Genomic DNA, 16,570 nt, shown 5'->3' with positions numbered 1-16,570 from the left:
AAGCCATGTCAGAATGCAGTTTCTACATTCAATTGAAGTAATTTAATGGCATGTGGGTGGATGCATATGCAAGAAAGAACATGTATGGCTAGTCATATGCTATCGCGGTGCAAATGTCTCCCCAAAATCCGAACCTAAAACTTGAGAGAACCCCTTGATAACTAGCCTTATTACCCTGTTCTACGCTATTGCACCTTGATAATGATATCTTGCTTGTCATGGAACATCCATGTTGTGTTCCAATTATTATTATTTCATCTCGTGGTCGCTCTTAAAGTGTCCAGACCTCGTCGCGGTGAAGTTGCTAAATTCTTCATGTGTGACATTCACCCGATCTCGATCGTTGACAGCTTTATCTTTATAGGGTGAAGTTGCTAAATTCTTCATGTGTGACGTTCACTCGATCTTTATATAACGAATGATGGGATCCCAAACAAACAACGCTTTCTAACTTAGTGACGCCATTGGTCGCGTTATTAGTCACGTATCAGATCCGAGAACGTGCCATACACACGCACGCGCGCACAGTACATGTACAGGTGATGGATGCGAGTGAGATGAGATCCGCGTGATGGATGGATACGGTATCAGTCACAGGGGAAAGAAATGTGTGCCGCCTGCCGGGAAACCTGTGACCGCACAAGTCACAACCGTAGGTTTAGGTTACTGTACCAAAAGGCGCGAGAGAAGGGGAAAAAAAAAGATGCATGCAATGCAATGCAAAGCAGCGGCTTCCGCCCGTGAGGCCGTGCGTCGGTCTAGGCATCTATCTCCGCATGCATAGCCAGGCCCAGGCCGGCCCAGGGGTGTGATCTGATGAGCTGGATCAGATGCATGCACGCGATGATCATGCCATGCCATATTAATTGCCATGCATGCTGCGTCTCAGTCTCATCGACCATATAGACGAACTGAAGACGTGCACGTCGATTATTACGACGACGTACTGGGTGGTCTCGAATTTCCTAGCTTTTTAGTATCTAAGCACGGCACGGTCGAACCCAGAATTATTTCAAACTTTATCGTAGAGTATTTTCGCACGATCTAACGAACACGGTCATAAGACGAAGTAAAGTGAGCGGTGTTGGAGAAGTGCTGCTACTGGCGGGAGTGCGGGACTGGTTAATGACCCTCCTCCGTCCGATCACGTCGCCAGTCGCGACCCAAAACTCCTGTCTCGTGGGCCGAAAACATGAGATCGATGCTGAGCAAGAAGAAGGATCGTTAACATTCGGCCCACCGGCCCAGCAGGGGGGGGCCTTACGCACTCCTGAATCCTGAATCTCTTTACTGCACAGTTTTGTTTGAGACGCGGCGGGCGGACGGGCGGGCGGATCACGTCGACTTGCAAGTAGTAGGCGTGTGCATTGCAACCAGCCAATCACGGATACAGAAATAAGATATTTTTATTTTTTAGAACCAATATCGAGTACAGAATCATCTCTTCAAATTTTAATTAAACTAAAATAATGTCAACAGAAACAAACTGTGTGTTTCCTTCAAACGATTTGAATCAGACACCACACGCTTGTATCTTGATCAAAGATGCAACGATCCACAGCGTGCTAACTGGCTGAGAGACCACACGTACGGCAGCATACATATTAAGAATAATTATTTGAAAGTTATTAAAATATATACAATGAATAATTATTTGAAAGTACTATTACTACAACAAGTGACTATAAAAAATATATTACAACAAGTCACGGATACATATTAAAATATATACAATGAATAATTAATTGAAAGTACTATTACTACAACAAGTGACTATAAAAAATAGCATACAAAGATATATATATTATCGTTAAGATGATATCATTATTTCTAGCTAATAAGTTCATAAATCATGTAATAATACCATCACATATTAAGAGTTTTTTTTATATTTCGGGTTATTAGGTCTATTCGGGTTTTAAAGGTTAGGAACCGAACCCGAACCCATAACCCAAAATATAGCACATATAGGAACCAAACCCGAACCCGAAAACCCGAATATCGGGTTCGGTTTTCGGTTTTAAAATGCCCACCCCTACCCAGCACTACGGTCGTTTCAGCTGAGAATGCAGTGCCGGCCGGTCCGCCACATCGACCGATCGACCAGTACCAGCGTCTGCTGGGTCCAGGGACCCGGCGCACAGCCCCGTCAGGACGAGCGCGCTGCCGCGGCGGACCTACGTGTCGTGTCTCCCCGTGGTTCGCGTGCACAAAATTGGATTGGCCACTTGTCGTCCAATCGCACTACAACAGCGACCATATAGAATGGAATATATGTCCCCCTTCTCTCTCTCTCTCTCTCTCTGAGGCCATTAACATATGTACTCCTGGAACAGCACAGGTGAACTGTCTTCAACTTGAAGCATCATTTTTTTTTCTCCGACGAAACTGAAGGGACCTATGCCGGCCGGCCGGCCAGCCGCTTAGCTCAACATCAACTGAAGGATATTTTTCGCAAGGAGTGTTTGAAGATCATCAACTGTTACCGTGCCAAACATGTGTACGATTTCCTTTGCGCGGTGGGACGTGTGCGTACGTCACATTCGCTTGGCGTGCGCTGCTACTGCTACGTACGGCGCGAATAGGACAAAGCAACTGTTCCCGTTGGTCAATTCCTATCATCCTATATGCCTAAGATTTGGAATGGGGATTCTTTGCCATGGTCCTTGTCTCCTCCTCCAATCAATATCAATATGTGCTCATCGTATCAGACACGTACGCACGCGCGCCGTAGCAAGGCTAGAGAAAAGCGGCATACATGATACTTCATCTGTTTCGTTTTAGTTATCGCTGGATAGTGTAAAATTAAACTATCCAGCGATAACTAAAAAGAAACGAAGGAAATACATATAGACCTCCAGGGTGTTATAGAAAATAAAAAAAGTATATTAAAAAAATGCTTCGCTATTTGATATATACTCCCTCTGTATTAAATTAAAATTTATTTTGGACATTTAGTAGATTCATACAATAATTAATATATATGTCTAAATTCATCATTATATATTTGAATAATATATAGACATAAAATTGAAGTGCTAAAACGAACACTAATACGGGATAGAGGGAGTGTTAGTTAGAGATAGAAAAAGAGATACGTTAACTATTAGGAAATAGAGGTACTGAATAGGGACGGGGACAAAGATAGGGCTAGAATCGTCCTCCGCTTGATAAGCTTTATGTTCGTTCGTACACTACCTAGCAGTAGCAAAGCTAGAGGACAAACATGCATGATTATTTGATGAGGCGACGTAATTTCAAGACGCGACGTTCTCCACCTCTGCCTTCCAAGAAAAGGGTAGATGGGAAAAGAAGTCAAGAAAACAACACGTAGTACAAAAAAATGGATAAAACAGATGAAAAAGTAAGAGAGAGAGAGAGAGAGAGAGAGAGAGAGAGAGAGAGAGGGCAAAGGTGTTAATGTTATATAGTTATATTTATTTATATACCAAATGTGCTTGTATACATTATACTATGTCGCAATCAAATCAGATTATTCTAACTTGTATAAGCATGAGTCATGAATCCAGATCATATCAACAAGCTCTTTCGGCTGGCTTTTTCTGGCAGATGCAGGTACAAGATTTTAATATTAGATAGATAATAGATTACTACGTTTTATATAAGGATTATAGATAGAGAAAGATACTACCGTAAAGTTATATATATATCAGAAAAAATGCAAGAGATTGCTCAGTGGAATCGTTTAGCACTTTGATACTAGAGATACAGGCATAGATTGTCGTTGTGGTTGTCTTCCTATTCCTGTTTTAATTTATATTTATATATAGGAAAAAAGCAGACGCTAATAGTCCTTTTTCTAATTCCTATAAACCCAGTGTTGTCTGGTAGGATGACTACGAGAAGTTAGAAAACAGAAATAAATCGGAGGGTACAAATAGCATGACAGACGATACGGGAAATAATTAAAAACAGTTTCGAAACAAATGTTTCGCAAATAGTAAGTATAACATATAGATAGATAGATATAGATATAGATTTATTGGTTTTTCTATCCTTTATATACGCATCCCGTCGGATTCACTGATTTTTTTATTGAAATCATAAAGACTAGTTTGGAAACCATATTTTACACCAAGGGATTTTCATTTTCACAAAAAAATAGTTTGTTTTTCCTTTATGAAAATAAGAATCACTTGTGAAAATTAGAGTTTTCAAAGTAGCTATAATGATGTTAACATGTACCATCCACATGGTTTTATTAAAGTGTCCTGCCATCAACCACAGATAATTCGACAACTTCGCATGAAACCCCTCCCTCCTACCAGCGGGCAAGTAATGCGACTTGCTTTGACTGGTTTTATATTAGCAGTAATAATAATAATAATAACCCCACTCGTTCCTTTAAAATAACAAGAACCACCGAACGGTCGAGCTCACGGCAGTCGGCAGACACACCCGCCAACGTACCGAACGCGGGCAAAGGGCTCAAAGGCCGGCCGGCCGGCCGGGGAAAGCAAAGCCAAAGCCAAAGCCCTTCCAATTCCTGTCTGAATATTCGAGTCCACACTCCACACCCCGCAGCGTGGAACGCCCGAGCCAGCCACGCCGGCCAAGGACGCCGACCGCCCCGCCTCACCCGAATGGCCACGCCCGCTCCAGCCGGCGAGCTCGCCCCGGGACCGGGAGGAGAAGCCAACAAGCACGGGCCCCGCGAGCGCCAGCGCGCGGGCGCGCGCCTCCTCTCGCTCGCCGTGCAGCCGTTCGCGCTCGCGGTCTTCTTCCTCTTCGCCGCCGCGTCCGCCCTGCTCCTCCTCGTCCTCGTCCTCGCCGCGCGCGCATCCCGCCACCGCGGCGGCAGCCGCTACCGCGTCCCGTCGCTCGACCCTGCCCCCTCGCCGCCGCCGCCTCAGTCTCTCCGCGCGGGGCTCTCGCCCGCCGACATCCACCGCCTTCCGAGCTTCACCTTCCCCTCCCCCTCCTCCCCGCGCGCCAACGGCAACGGTGACGATGAGGCCGCCTGCTCCTCCCCCTCGTGCTCGTGCGCGTGCGCCGTGTGCCTCGAGGCCGCGCGCGCCGGGGAGCGGTGGCGCGCGATGCCGGCCTGCGCGCACGCGTTCCACGCCGCCTGCGTCGACCCGTGGCTCGCCAGGACGCCCGCCTGCCCCGTCTGCCGCGCCGCCGTCGCCGTCCCCGTCCCGATGAGCGAAGGCTGACGCCGCGAATCGCGTGAGCACGCAGGTTTGGGACACAGACACTACACTCTGTATCAAAAAGCTTCCGTGCTCTTGTTGTGTGTAAAAAGACTGTGAAGAGGAACGCATGGGGGAGAGAGAGAGAAAGAGGATGAACCCACCCACCACCCATGGAACTTTACCATCCCTCAGAGAATTAACTATTCGATGCAAAATCTTTCTTGAGTTGCAACGTGTTACGTACATTGCATGATGCATTAAGGATTGGTGTGCTGCTCTCCAACAGTCCGTGTCCGGCGGGGACCCAACGTATCAATGAGGAATGGTACCTGCCACTGCCAACGATAGAATTGGATTGGACGTGATGTTTCTGCTGATGTAGGAAGCTGAAAAAAAAAGTTATATATTTGAACTGGTGATCGATTGATCGAATCCGACGTGTCACGTGGTCCGGATCTTTTTTGTTGGGAACTGTATATTCTTGACCCATTTATTTCCAGCTGCTACCTGTTTCTTTTTGTCTTCTGCACGTTTGGGGCCGTACATAAATTATGTTGTTGAACCGGGCCCAGCTGATTTGGGATAATCTGGGCACTTACTAAGGCAGTGTTTGGTTGAGGAGTCAAGTAGAACGGAGCCGATCCATCCCTGATTCTCGGAACGGAGCCGCTCTGTTCTGTGTTTGGTAATCTGGAACGGAGTGGCTCTGTTTTTTGTTTGGTTGCAGAGTGAACGGAACGGAGCGGAGCGTGACTGTGAGAGCGGGATGGGAACGGAGCGACTCCGTTCGGTTGATTTTTTGGAGCGGAATGGTTCCGGATCTGAGGAGAATATTCTCTAATTGGAGTCATTCCGTTCTAGTTACTTTGTAACCAAACAGCAACAAAACTGGGATAGAACGACTCCGTTCTACTTGGCTCTTCAACCAAACACTACCTAACGCGCCGAGAAGATCGTTTTCTCAACGCACTGAATGAAAATCATTCTCATGTAATGAACGAGTAGCGTACCACATGCATGTCCTCCCATATCTTGGACACATGTCTGGTCAATTCTGGACCGCGCTGATGATATGATTCACTCTTCCACGTCCCCGCGCCAGACCATGGGTAGTTTATAAGCCAAACATTGTAAGATTAATATAGATGTTTTTCAACAGTGTCAATTTTTTTGAAGTTAGAGCTAGTTTATAAGCCAAACAAATTAAGATATTATCGAACTCTAGAGTACAGCTGCTCTAGTAGAGTTGGTAGAGCAGAGCTAAATTTGATATAGTAGACCAATCCCAAACATAATCTATATATCATAGTGAACTAAAACGCTCTATTGCATATTTCACTGTTCTTTTCCACTGAGGTTGTGCCCTCCCGCCGTGCCGTGAAACAATGAACACCCACACGTCGAAAGAACGATGATTGTTCGCGGCCCCATTTACTAAATTTTTAGTCTCTCTCTTAGAATTATTAAATATAATTTAATAATAAAACTAATTATATGTAAGGATTACAGTGTACTAATATGAACTTATTAAACCTAATTAGGCCATGATACTACAGTAAACATTGACTAATCATAGATTAAGTAATCTTAATAGATTTTTGTCGTTGATTAGTCTTCAACTATATAATAAATTTTATAATAGACTATATTTAATACTTATAATAAGTATTCAAACATTCCATATAATACACACTAAACTTTAATTATTGGAACCAAACACCGGTCCAAGAAGAAAGCAACATGGCAATGGTCAGGACGAAACCGCGTGCCGCGCGCGAGGTCAGCTGGTCAGGTCAGCAGAGTCGCTAGAATTCCACGAGAGCCCAGCCCGGTCAGTCGGGCAATATTGACGGACGGACGCCTCGGTGAATTGTATATATGCAGAATAAGTGTAGCCGTATCTACCACGGCTTATTATATAATAATAATGGTTAGCATATAGTTGCAGCAAAATATTGTCCCGAGATGCCGTAGTATTCAGTCTGAGCAGTCGGGCTTGCGTGCTAGCTGCAACTGAAGAAGATGGCGAAGCAAGCTGTCCTCCTTCCCATGGCTGCACTGGCACTGGTTCTTGGAGCACTTGCAACCATTCCTGCAGGTGTGCGATCCATCGGCGTGTGCTACGGCATGAACGGCGACGACCTGCCGTCGGCGAGCGACGTGGTGCAGCTGTACAAGGACAACGGCATCGACTCGATGCGCATCTACTCCCCGGACACCGACGTGCTCCAGGCGCTGAGCGGCTCGGGCATCGCCGTCACCGTGGGCGTCCCCAACGCGGACGTGGGCGGCCTCGCCTCGCGCCCCTCGGCCGCCGCCGCCTGGGTCCAGAGCTACGTGCTGGCCTTCCCGGCCGTCCAGTTCCGCTACATCGCCGTCGGGAACGAGGTCGTCGCGGGGGGGCGCGTCCTGCTGCCCGCCATGCGCAACCTCGACCGCGCGCTCTCCGCGGCCGGCCTCGCCGACGACATCAAGGTGTCCACGGCGGTGGCGATAGACGTGGTCGGCAGCAGCTTCCCGCCCTCCGCGGGCACCTTCGCTCCGTCTGCGGGCTACATGGCGCGCGTCGCGCGGTACCTGCAGAGCACCGGCGCGCCGCTGCTGGCCAACCTGTACCCCTACTACTCGTACATCAGCGACCCGGGCGCCGTCGACATCAACTACGCGCTCCTCGCCATGCCCGCCGGCACGGTGGTGGTGCAAGACGGCGGGTACAGCTACGACAGCCTGTTCGATGCGATGGTCGACTGCTTCTACTCCGCGCTGGAGAACGCCGGGGCCGGGAACGTCACCGTCGTCGTGTCGGAGAGCGGGTGGCCGTCGGCCGGGAGCGACGCGGCCAACACGACCAACTCGCAGGCCTACAGCCAGAACCTCATCAACCACGTCGGCCAGGGCACGCCGAAGCGCCCCGGGCCCATAGAGGCCTACATATTCGCCACGTTCAACGAGGACCAGAAGCTTGGAGACGACGAGACGCGGCGGCACTTCGGCTTGTTCAACAAGGACAGATCGCTCGCGTACCCCATCGATTTTGTCAACCCATAACAGCAGGATCATCAATCTCGTTCTCTCTTCAATGTTCCAAAATTGGTGATGTGCACTTTTTGTTAAAACCAGTAGAAATGCACGCAGGTTCGTATGTCTACATGAAAACAAAATTAAATAATATTAAGCAATATTAAAAAAACCTTTTTGGAAAGCCAATTTATGTAGTGATAGTACATAAAAATACTACTACACCATTCTCGAATATTTATCACCTGCTAGCTCATTTTTAAACAAAAACACAATAAATAAAAAAAAGAACGGAGCAATTATTAGCCAGCCCATATAGCCCATGATGACACTAAAACATAAATAGATGTAATAAGCATATTTGTGGAAGCGATGATTTCATCGTGCAATTTGTAACAGTGTATAATTTAAGTTGACTTTATAATTTCATTGCGGTCAAGAGAACATAAGGCTTTTTTCAGCACATCTTCTATTCCATCTCCTATCACACCTCCTATTTAGAACACACACAGTCAAGCACCAAAGAGGTGTTGGCCATGCAATGTAGATGCCCATTCTTAAAAGCTCGCGAACAGCGAACACTTTCTAAGACCCAACGCCAATGAATCCCATCAAGTGAGGTGTTGTGCTGTACATTAGAAGGTTGAAAGAGCTAAGTTAGGAAAAAGGTACTAGATTGATTTTCGAGGAGTTTGGGATGGATTGAAGTTTGGAGTTTGGACAGACAAAATCAGTGGCATGTCTGGTTTGTACAAGGCCACATAGAAAGCCTAGGAAAACTGGCTTGAGCCTATTTTGACTAGGTTTTGCTTATCTAGTCCAAATTTGTCTAGATTTATTTCTTGTTTGTATTTGATTTACAAGACCGAATGCAACCTCCTCCAAACGTTTTTGCTCTCAAGAGGATCGAATCAGTAATCTTGAGTCAGTTAACTTTCTGCTCCCTTTGTTATATGCCTAAATCTATAGTACATTCAACTCACTCACTGTGAGAGAAAATCAAGATGTTTTTTTATATAATTTAGACTACATGGAGTATATAGCTATTTTTAAAGTCACCTGTTAACTCTGAGTTCACATCACATCCTGGAACAAGTGGATGGATGGAACAGTGGCGCAAGTGAGAGTGACTGACGATGTGCTACTTCAATTTGAACATTTTGAATCAGTGCAATGCAACGGCCGTTTGGTCTTCAATCATGGCCTGGGGGACTATTCGCTTCCCAGATCTCTCCTCCCACTTGCAAGTTGCAAACTTGCAGTCGCAGCAGCGCAAAACGGCCAAGGGGGCCCCCATCTCTTCCATCACCGCCCCCAAATTTCAATTTCCCGCACGCTCCTCCTCCGCTCCTCCATCCTCACCTTCTCGCCGAAACCAACCGCCGCAGCCGCCGCCGCCATGGGGGGTTCGCACAGCCGCGAGGACCTCGACCTATCCGACTCTGACTCCGAGGACGCCGAGTCCCCCCGGGCTTCCGACAACTCCTCCGACTACGGCACGCCTCCCCCGGCCTCCGTCTCCTCCAAGTTAGCCAGCGGCGCAGGGGCGGCTACCCCCGCCTCCATCGACGCCATCGACCGCCACCTCCGCCAGCTCCACCTCAAGTACAACGAGCCCATCTCCCCGAACCCTAGCTCCGGGCCCACCCCCAGCGCTAACCCCGCCGCGCTCAACGCCGTCAAGCTCTACCTCCACATCGGCGGCTCCTCTCCCTCCGCCAAGTGGATCGTCTCCGACCGCCTCGCCGCCGCCTCCTTCGTGCGCGCCGGCGCCGGCGCCGGCGACGGCGACGACGAGGATGACGACGCCCCCGCCGCCGGCGGGCCGTGGTGCCTCGTCGTGGGCTCGAAGATCCGGGCCAGGGTCGGGCCCGAGCTGCAGCTCAAGGCCTTCCCCGCGCAGCGCCGGGTGGATTTCGTCGCCGACGGCGTATGGGCCCTCAAGTTCCTGCACTCCGACGGCTTCGGCGACTTCTGCGCGAAGCACCACAGCTGTATGTTTGAGAACAGCTACGGCGTCGCCGCCACGGACGAGGGCCGCGCCAAGGTATTCGGGAAGGACTTCGCGGCGTGGGCGCGCCCGGAGGACGGCGACGAGTCGATATGGGAGGACGCCACCGACGGCTTCTCCCCGGGCCCCAAGGGCAGCCCGATGCCCCCGCGGACACCGCTACTGAAGGCCGTGCTGGAGGATCTGCGGGAGTTTGAGGAGCCCGTCGAGGAAGGAAGTGGAATCAAGAGCCTTGCGCTTGGCGCGCTGGACAACAGTTTCCTTGTTGGAGACAAGGGCATTGAGGTCGTGAGGAATTTCGAGCATGGGATACATGGAAAGGGCATGTCCGTGAAGTTTTCTGGAGGGAGCACAAACTTCTCGACACCGAAAAAGGCTCTTCTTATGCGGGCCGAGACCAACATGCTTCTGATGAGCCCAGCCACTGATGGAAAGCCACACGCCAAGGGGGTGCATCAGTTGGACATTGAGACGGGGAAGGTGGTTTCAGAATGGAAGTTTGAGAAGGATGGAGCAGATATTAACATGAGGGATATCACCAATGATAGCAAAGGTGCTCAGCTGGATTCGTCTGAGTCCACCTTCTTGGGACTGGATGACAACCAGTTGTGCCGGTGGGATATGAGAGATCGCAGGGGCATTGTACAGAAGTTGGCAAGTGCGACTGAATCGCCAGTGTTGCAGTGGACTCAGGGGCATCAGTTCTCCCGGGGGACAAACTTTCAGTGCTTTGCTTCAACTGGTGATGGTTCAATTGTTGTTGGATCATTAGATGGGAAAATTCGCTTGTATTCTAAGAGCTCTATGAGGATGGCAAAGACAGCCTTTCCTGGGTTGGGTTCGCCCATTACCCATGTCGACGTGACATATGATGGGAAGTGGATTCTTGGGACAACAGATGCGTACCTGATTCTTGTATGCACCATCTTCATCGACAAAGATGGAAAGGAGAAGACTGGGTTTAGTGGTAGAATGGGGAACCGTATTGCTGCTCCAAGGCTGCTGAAGCTCAACCCACTGGACTCTCATCTAGCAGGAGCAAACAACAGGTTCAGGGAGGGAAGATTCTCTTGGGTGAGTATATATTGCCACTTCTTTTATTATGGACTTTTGTTCAGATTTACCACCGTTCACCACACAGAAGATTATGCATTTCTCTGGTAGCATTTTGGTTAATCGTAATTCGTAACTAGAGGTTCATGTTGGGTTTCAGCTCGATTTGTGACTGAAAAGGCTTTGTTGTTGTTGTTGTTTGATAGCATTTTGCCATTTTGGTATTATGCGTGATCAAAACTGACTGACAGTGTTGGTTAAACTGCTATATTTAGTGACCTGCAATTATCAATTTATATTGTCTAATTTGTGCATCATGTAGAAGTAGTTCGATTCTATATTGGTGGCAGATCCTGTTAGGGCTTGTTCGGTTATTCCCAATACACATGGATTGGATGGGATTGGAAAAAATTGTGAAGAAGTTTGAGCTGTTTGGGATTCAAACCCATCCAATCCCGCTCAATCCACATGGATTGAGAGCTAACCGAACAAGCCCTTATGTGGCTTGGCTTACAATGTTCCGTCTTTTCCCCTGTTTAATTTAATTACATCCTTGATTTGAATACATGTCTTCTGCAGTTTTACAGTTGTGTGCCATACTGCTGTTCGTTTGTTGATGTTAAACTTTGATTACTCTAGGATGCCATGACTGATGCATGTCTGTTACTGCTAAGGAGTGTTGCTTCTTAAGTTCCACAGATGTTAACTTACTTTCAGTTGTCATGAAAGATCATGCTAGAAAAACAGTGTTATGTTGTATAATACCGCTCAAGGCATTCAATTCAGTTTTGATTCTAGAATCATTTCGATGGCCATTATCAAACTAGCAGAGCCATGTATCCACCACAAATTTATCTACCTTTTCATTGATGGTGTTTCTAAATACTTCATTTCTTAAAATCTTAAAATTGAGTTTATCGCCTGAGCACCTAGGACCCACCATCCAGATTTGACGCTGATATCCCGCACATGCACGTGATGCATGTATTGTTAAGAGCCACCTTCTATGCTTCTTTGTACCATTTGGATGCGGTTCAGTGGTGCATATTGTTTGAGCTGTTTCTGTTTTGAACTACTGATACGCTGTGAACTTTAATGTTCGTGGTTCTCAGATAAACTAGAAAACCTATGCTAACGAAACATCTAGCACATCTTGGATCAGCCCTGCGATCTCAAATGGTTAATGTATTTCCGGCAGCTAGAAACACCCCAAACTCTGTTCTCTGATTTAACAAAAAAAAAACCAGTTACCCACCACCCAGCATGAGCGGACATGTGCATTTGTTGGCATTTGAGCTCTCGTCCAATGATTGTTGCGCAGGTGACGGAGAACGGGAAGCAGGAGCGGCATCTAGTGGCGACGGTGGGGAAGTACAGCGTGGTGTGGAACTTCCTGCAGGTGAAGAACAGCCACCACGAGTGCTACCAGTACCAGGAGGGGCTGAAGAGCTGCTATTGCTACAAGGTGATCCCCAAGGACGAGTCCATCGTGGCCAGCCGCTTCATGCACGACAAGTACTCGGTCAGCGACTCCCCGGAGGCTCCACTGGTGGTGGCCACGCCCATGAAGGTCACCTCCTTCAGCATATCCAGCAGGCACTAACTAGCCTCCTTGCTCCGCCCCGCAACTTCGCTGCCGGCCGACGCGTTCCCCTTGGCTCCTCGGCCTCCGGTGATCTGGTAACATTTTGTTAAGCAATTGTTTGTGCGACGGTTGCCTGTTCCATTGCCTTCTAAGTTGGTTCAAATTAATTAGTGATTTGCTGTGTTGAGTCGATACGCAACGTTGAAGAGGGGATGGTAGTGTCTGTTGGGTTAGCTACATATTGCTGAACAATCTGATTTAGCTGTGAGGAAGTGGCTAATGGTTGTAAGAAAGCTGAAAGTTGTTTGATTAAAATAATTGTTAACTATGGATTATGTCAGACTACGATGGTGGTCGAAAAGGTGTTGCTCTACCCTTTCGGACGAGTTTATTCGACAGTAGGCCATCATGGTCTTCTGTAGTGCTAGGTATAGGTGTTATGATTGTGGTCACGTCCACTCTAGCAGGCGTATGGTGCACCAATAAGGGCATGTTCGGTTACACCAATTCAGAAGGGGATCGGAGGAGATTAAATTCTCTCATAATCAAAAATGACTAGAAGGGAAATTAAACCCCTCCAATACCCTTCTGGATTGATGTAACCGAACAAGCCCTAAAAGGGGAATTATGAACGATGCGTCCATGCCGCACTAGAAAGCAATCGAGAAAGACCCAACCAAGAGTTACAGGTCTACCACGGGACTCGTCCTTCACCTAAACAAACTGCTTTCCGGATGCCAGAGCTGCGCCTCCAAGGCGGAGACGCCATTGTCCACTCCTGCAAAGCCAAGAAAACAGCGTTAGAAATAACAATGGTGTCAATCAGGTCACAGAACGGAACATGAGATTGCTCATCTAAAGGTCGGTCGTGGAATAGAAATTTGGGGCTGCAAGTTTCAGCTGATAATGGTGTCGATCAGTTCACAGAACACATCCATTTTTTTTTCATGGCAAAATAGTTAACCGAGACCATGATTACACTGTACATAAACCCAGCATCGTTTTGTTACATACTTACACTCGTTCGGACTTGGGAGGAGGGAATAGAAGGAAGCATCGAACTCCAGAAAACACGGAGCATCAGCGGATTGAAAAAAAAAGAACTTGGTAATCTCAGTAAAATCCATAAAAAAATCCAGCATTTGGGAAATACACAACGCAAGGTCATTCGGGGGACATTATGCAATACTAGCAATGTACCATATTGGTTTACAATGGGAGGTTACAGATGTCAGTAGTTAAAGGCTTGACTATCATATTCCATGTTCAGATCAAGTGCTATTTGCGAAAATATATCTATATTTTCATTGTCTATCTCTATCATCGTAACTCGTAAGTTCATATTCTAGCTTAGTCCAACCCAGGTGATTTAATAGAAACCAAGACTAGTCACTGTGCATTTCTCATAGCCACTGTCTATTAAAGACAACAGCTAAACACCAAACACACTGCTATTAGTCACTGTAGTATTAAATACAACAGCTAAAAACCTACGCTGAATTCCCGCCCAGCTAATCTCCAACCACCTAACCAAAATCCTCACAGTCCCACACAACCCAATCTCGGCAGAGCAATTTTTTACACAACAAGATGTAACAGTAGTAACGAATTATCTAAGCATGTGGATCGATCCAAGAGATCTACTGAATTGCGCACATCCAGTGTCCCACACAAAACCAATCACGGCAGAACAGTTTACACACCAAGATGTAACAGTAACGAATTTTATCCTAAGCATGCGGTTCGATCCAAGAGATCTACCGAATTGCGCACGTCCAGTGGACGCCAGGGCAGGGGGAGAGACGTGGCTGGAAAGTATACCTGAGGGGCATGGATCAGCCGGAGCCGACGATGATGTTGTTGATGGGGATGAAGATGAGCTTGACAAAGAAGCCGACGAATCCCATGACGATGAAGCCGATCGCAGTGCGCGCGGCGACCTTGGTGAACTCTGCGCGAATCGAACCGAAGCGCGGCCCGTCAGATCCGGTCCGATCTCGGAGCCAGCCAGCAACATACGGGGGCAGGGGGGTATCTGGGGTTTAGCACTTAGCAGTTACCCTTGCGGTCGGGCTTGTGGCAGCGCTTGACGAGGCGGATGCTGTCCTTGGCGAACTCGCGGAGCGGGTCGACCACCGAGTCAACAGCGTCCATAGCGGCGCGGGGAGGGAGAGAAGATCTCGAGGGGGAGGGGAGGCGCTCTTCGCTTGCTTGGAGACGACGACGCGGTGGTGGCTTTTGCGCGTGCTCTGCCTTTCACGAGGCGGATGAGTGCTGAAATTTTGGAGCTCAATGTTCGTTTTCTTTCCGAATTTTGTTTGCTATTTATCTTCTTTTTTCTAATCCTTTTTGGATTATTTTATTGTTTGTTTATATCAAGTAAACTATTTTATTATTCATAATACAAATCTAATATCTACAGTATTAGATTTAACATTTTTCAAAAAAAACTATTTCTGCATTACATTTGGGGGGAAACATATCTCTACTACTCCTTAAGTCCCTATTGTAGGCGTCCACAGGCGCCCTGTTCTGCCTCGGCGCCATCAACGCCCGCGGCCCCTGCCCACCGCCCGCCCTAGCGCCTCCGGCATCCTCGGATCCACCCGCCCTGGACCCCGCCATCCTCGGTGGAGCCCTGGACCCCGCCATCCTCGGATCCGCCGTGCCCCGCTCTGGCGCCTCCGGCCTCCACCCGTGCGTCCGCGCCCCCAAATCTCGCATCTGCATCCTACACCGTGGCTCCACCTCTACGCACGCCCCCAGCCTCCGTGACCCTCGCGCCGCCGGCAATCTCGCTCCAGCGACCCCGCCCCCACTCCTCCGGCAGTCCCCAAGTCCTCGAGGGCGTCCACACCCCGTGACGCCCCATGGCCCCAGCCCGCGCCTGCCCGTGCATCGATGACTCCATCGCCCCGAGCTCCTCCCCACCTACGCATGCCTGAGAGCACCTAGAGGGGGGGGGTGAATAGGTCATCCTGTAACACTTAAAACTTAGGCCACAAAAAACTTGGTTAAGTGTTAGCACAATAACTGCCAAGTGGCTAGAGAGGAATCTTCAACAAAACACAATAACCAACAAGATCAATCACAGAGATGGCACGGTGGTTATCCCGTGGTTCGGCCAAGACCAACGCTTGCCTACTCCACATTGTGGCGTCCCAACGGACGAGGGTTGCAATCAACCCCTCTCAAGCGGTCCAAAGACCCACTTGAATACCACGGTGTTTTGCTTGCTTTTTCTCAATCCCGTTTGCGAGGAATCTCCACAACTTGGAGCCTCTCGCCCTTACACTTGAAATTCACAAAGAAACACGGAGCAAGGGAGGGATTAGCAACACACTCAAGACAAGAAATCACAGCAACACCACGCACACAAGTCGCAATGAGAGCTCACAACACAACTCAATGAGTTCACTACTCAACTAGAGCTCTAATTGCTATCGCAAAGAATAAAAGGCGCGGAATTGATGTCTTGGTGCTTAGGAATGTTGTAGGAATGCTTGGTGTGCTCCTCCATGCGCCTATGGGTCCCTTTTATAGCCCTAAGGCAGCTAGGAGCCGTTGAGAGCAATCTAGGAAGGCTGATCTTGCCTTCTGTCGACTGGAGCACCGGACAGTCCGGTGCACACCGGACAGTGTTCGGTGCCCGATTTCCTTCCAAATATGGCGCAGTCGACCGTTGGCAGCCTGAGAGTCGTTGGCGCACCGGACAGTCCGGTGCCCCCTTCTAGCCGTTGGCTCGGC

General features: G+C 48.4%; 4 protein-coding genes across 4 annotated transcripts; 3 read left to right on the top strand and 1 right to left on the bottom strand.

The window, feature by feature from the left end:
- The first annotated feature begins 4,518 nt into the window (after positions 1–4,518).
- Positions 4,519–5,371, top strand: LOC100281123 (RING-H2 finger protein ATL2L). The gene has a single exon (NM_001154042.1). It carries the CDS (start codon positions 4,605–4,607, stop codon positions 5,175–5,177), a length of 573 nt encoding a protein of 190 aa, NP_001147514.1. The 5' UTR covers positions 4,519–4,604; the 3' UTR covers positions 5,178–5,371.
- Positions 5,372–6,937: 1,566 nt separating this feature from the next.
- On the top strand, positions 6,938–8,253 carry LOC103654866 (glucan endo-1,3-beta-glucosidase, acidic isoform-like). The gene has a single exon (XM_008681686.4). It carries the CDS (start codon positions 7,179–7,181, stop codon positions 8,202–8,204), a length of 1,026 nt encoding a protein of 341 aa, XP_008679908.1. The 5' UTR covers positions 6,938–7,178; the 3' UTR covers positions 8,205–8,253.
- Positions 8,254–9,471: 1,218 nt separating this feature from the next.
- LOC100272450 (protein CYPRO4) lies at positions 9,472–13,151 on the top strand. Its single transcript, NM_001359722.1, has 2 exons — positions 9,472–11,259; positions 12,560–13,151. The coding sequence occupies exons 1-2, from the start codon at positions 9,574–9,576 to the stop codon at positions 12,839–12,841; spliced, it is 1,968 nt and encodes a 655-aa protein (NP_001346651.1). The 5' UTR covers positions 9,472–9,573; the 3' UTR covers positions 12,842–13,151.
- Positions 13,152–13,437: 286 nt separating this feature from the next.
- Positions 13,438–15,107, bottom strand: LOC100284544 (protein transport protein SEC61 gamma subunit). Its single transcript, NM_001157439.2, has 3 exons — positions 14,884–15,107; positions 14,645–14,774; positions 13,438–13,601 (listed from the first exon to the last, which is right to left on the bottom strand). Exons 1-2 carry the CDS (start codon positions 14,975–14,977, stop codon positions 14,659–14,661), a joined length of 210 nt encoding a protein of 69 aa, NP_001150911.1. The 5' UTR covers positions 14,978–15,107; the 3' UTR covers positions 13,438–13,601; positions 14,645–14,658.
- Positions 15,108–16,570: the final 1,463 nt, after the last annotated feature.

The sequence above is a fragment of the Zea mays genome, chromosome 4 (genome assembly GCF_902167145.1).
Source record: "Zea mays cultivar B73 chromosome 4, Zm-B73-REFERENCE-NAM-5.0, whole genome shotgun sequence".
Taxonomy (NCBI): domain Eukaryota; kingdom Viridiplantae; phylum Streptophyta; class Magnoliopsida; order Poales; family Poaceae; genus Zea; species Zea mays.
The sequence above is the reverse complement of the archived record's forward strand: the minus strand, read 5'-3'. Positions and strand labels throughout refer to the sequence as shown.

Coding starts and splice junctions, on each gene's coding strand:
- LOC100281123 (NM_001154042.1), top strand. CDS start 4,605: ATGGCCACGCCCGCTCCAGCCGGCGAGCTCGCCCCGGGACCGGGAGGA.
- LOC103654866 (XM_008681686.4), top strand. CDS start 7,179: ATGGCGAAGCAAGCTGTCCTCCTTCCCATGGCTGCACTGGCACTGGTT.
- LOC100272450 (NM_001359722.1), top strand. CDS start 9,574: ATGGGGGGTTCGCACAGCCGCGAGGACCTCGACCTATCCGACTCTGAC. Junction 11,260..12,559: donor GGGAGGGAAGATTCTCTTGG/GTGAGTATATAT, acceptor ATTGTTGCGCAG/GTGACGGAGAACGGGAAGCA.
- LOC100284544 (NM_001157439.2), bottom strand. CDS start 14,977: ATGGACGCTGTTGACTCGGTGGTCGACCCGCTCCGCGAGTTCGCCAAG. Junction 14,775..14,883: donor CCACAAGCCCGACCGCAAGG/GTAACTGCTAAG, acceptor CGATTCGCGCAG/AGTTCACCAAGGTCGCCGCG.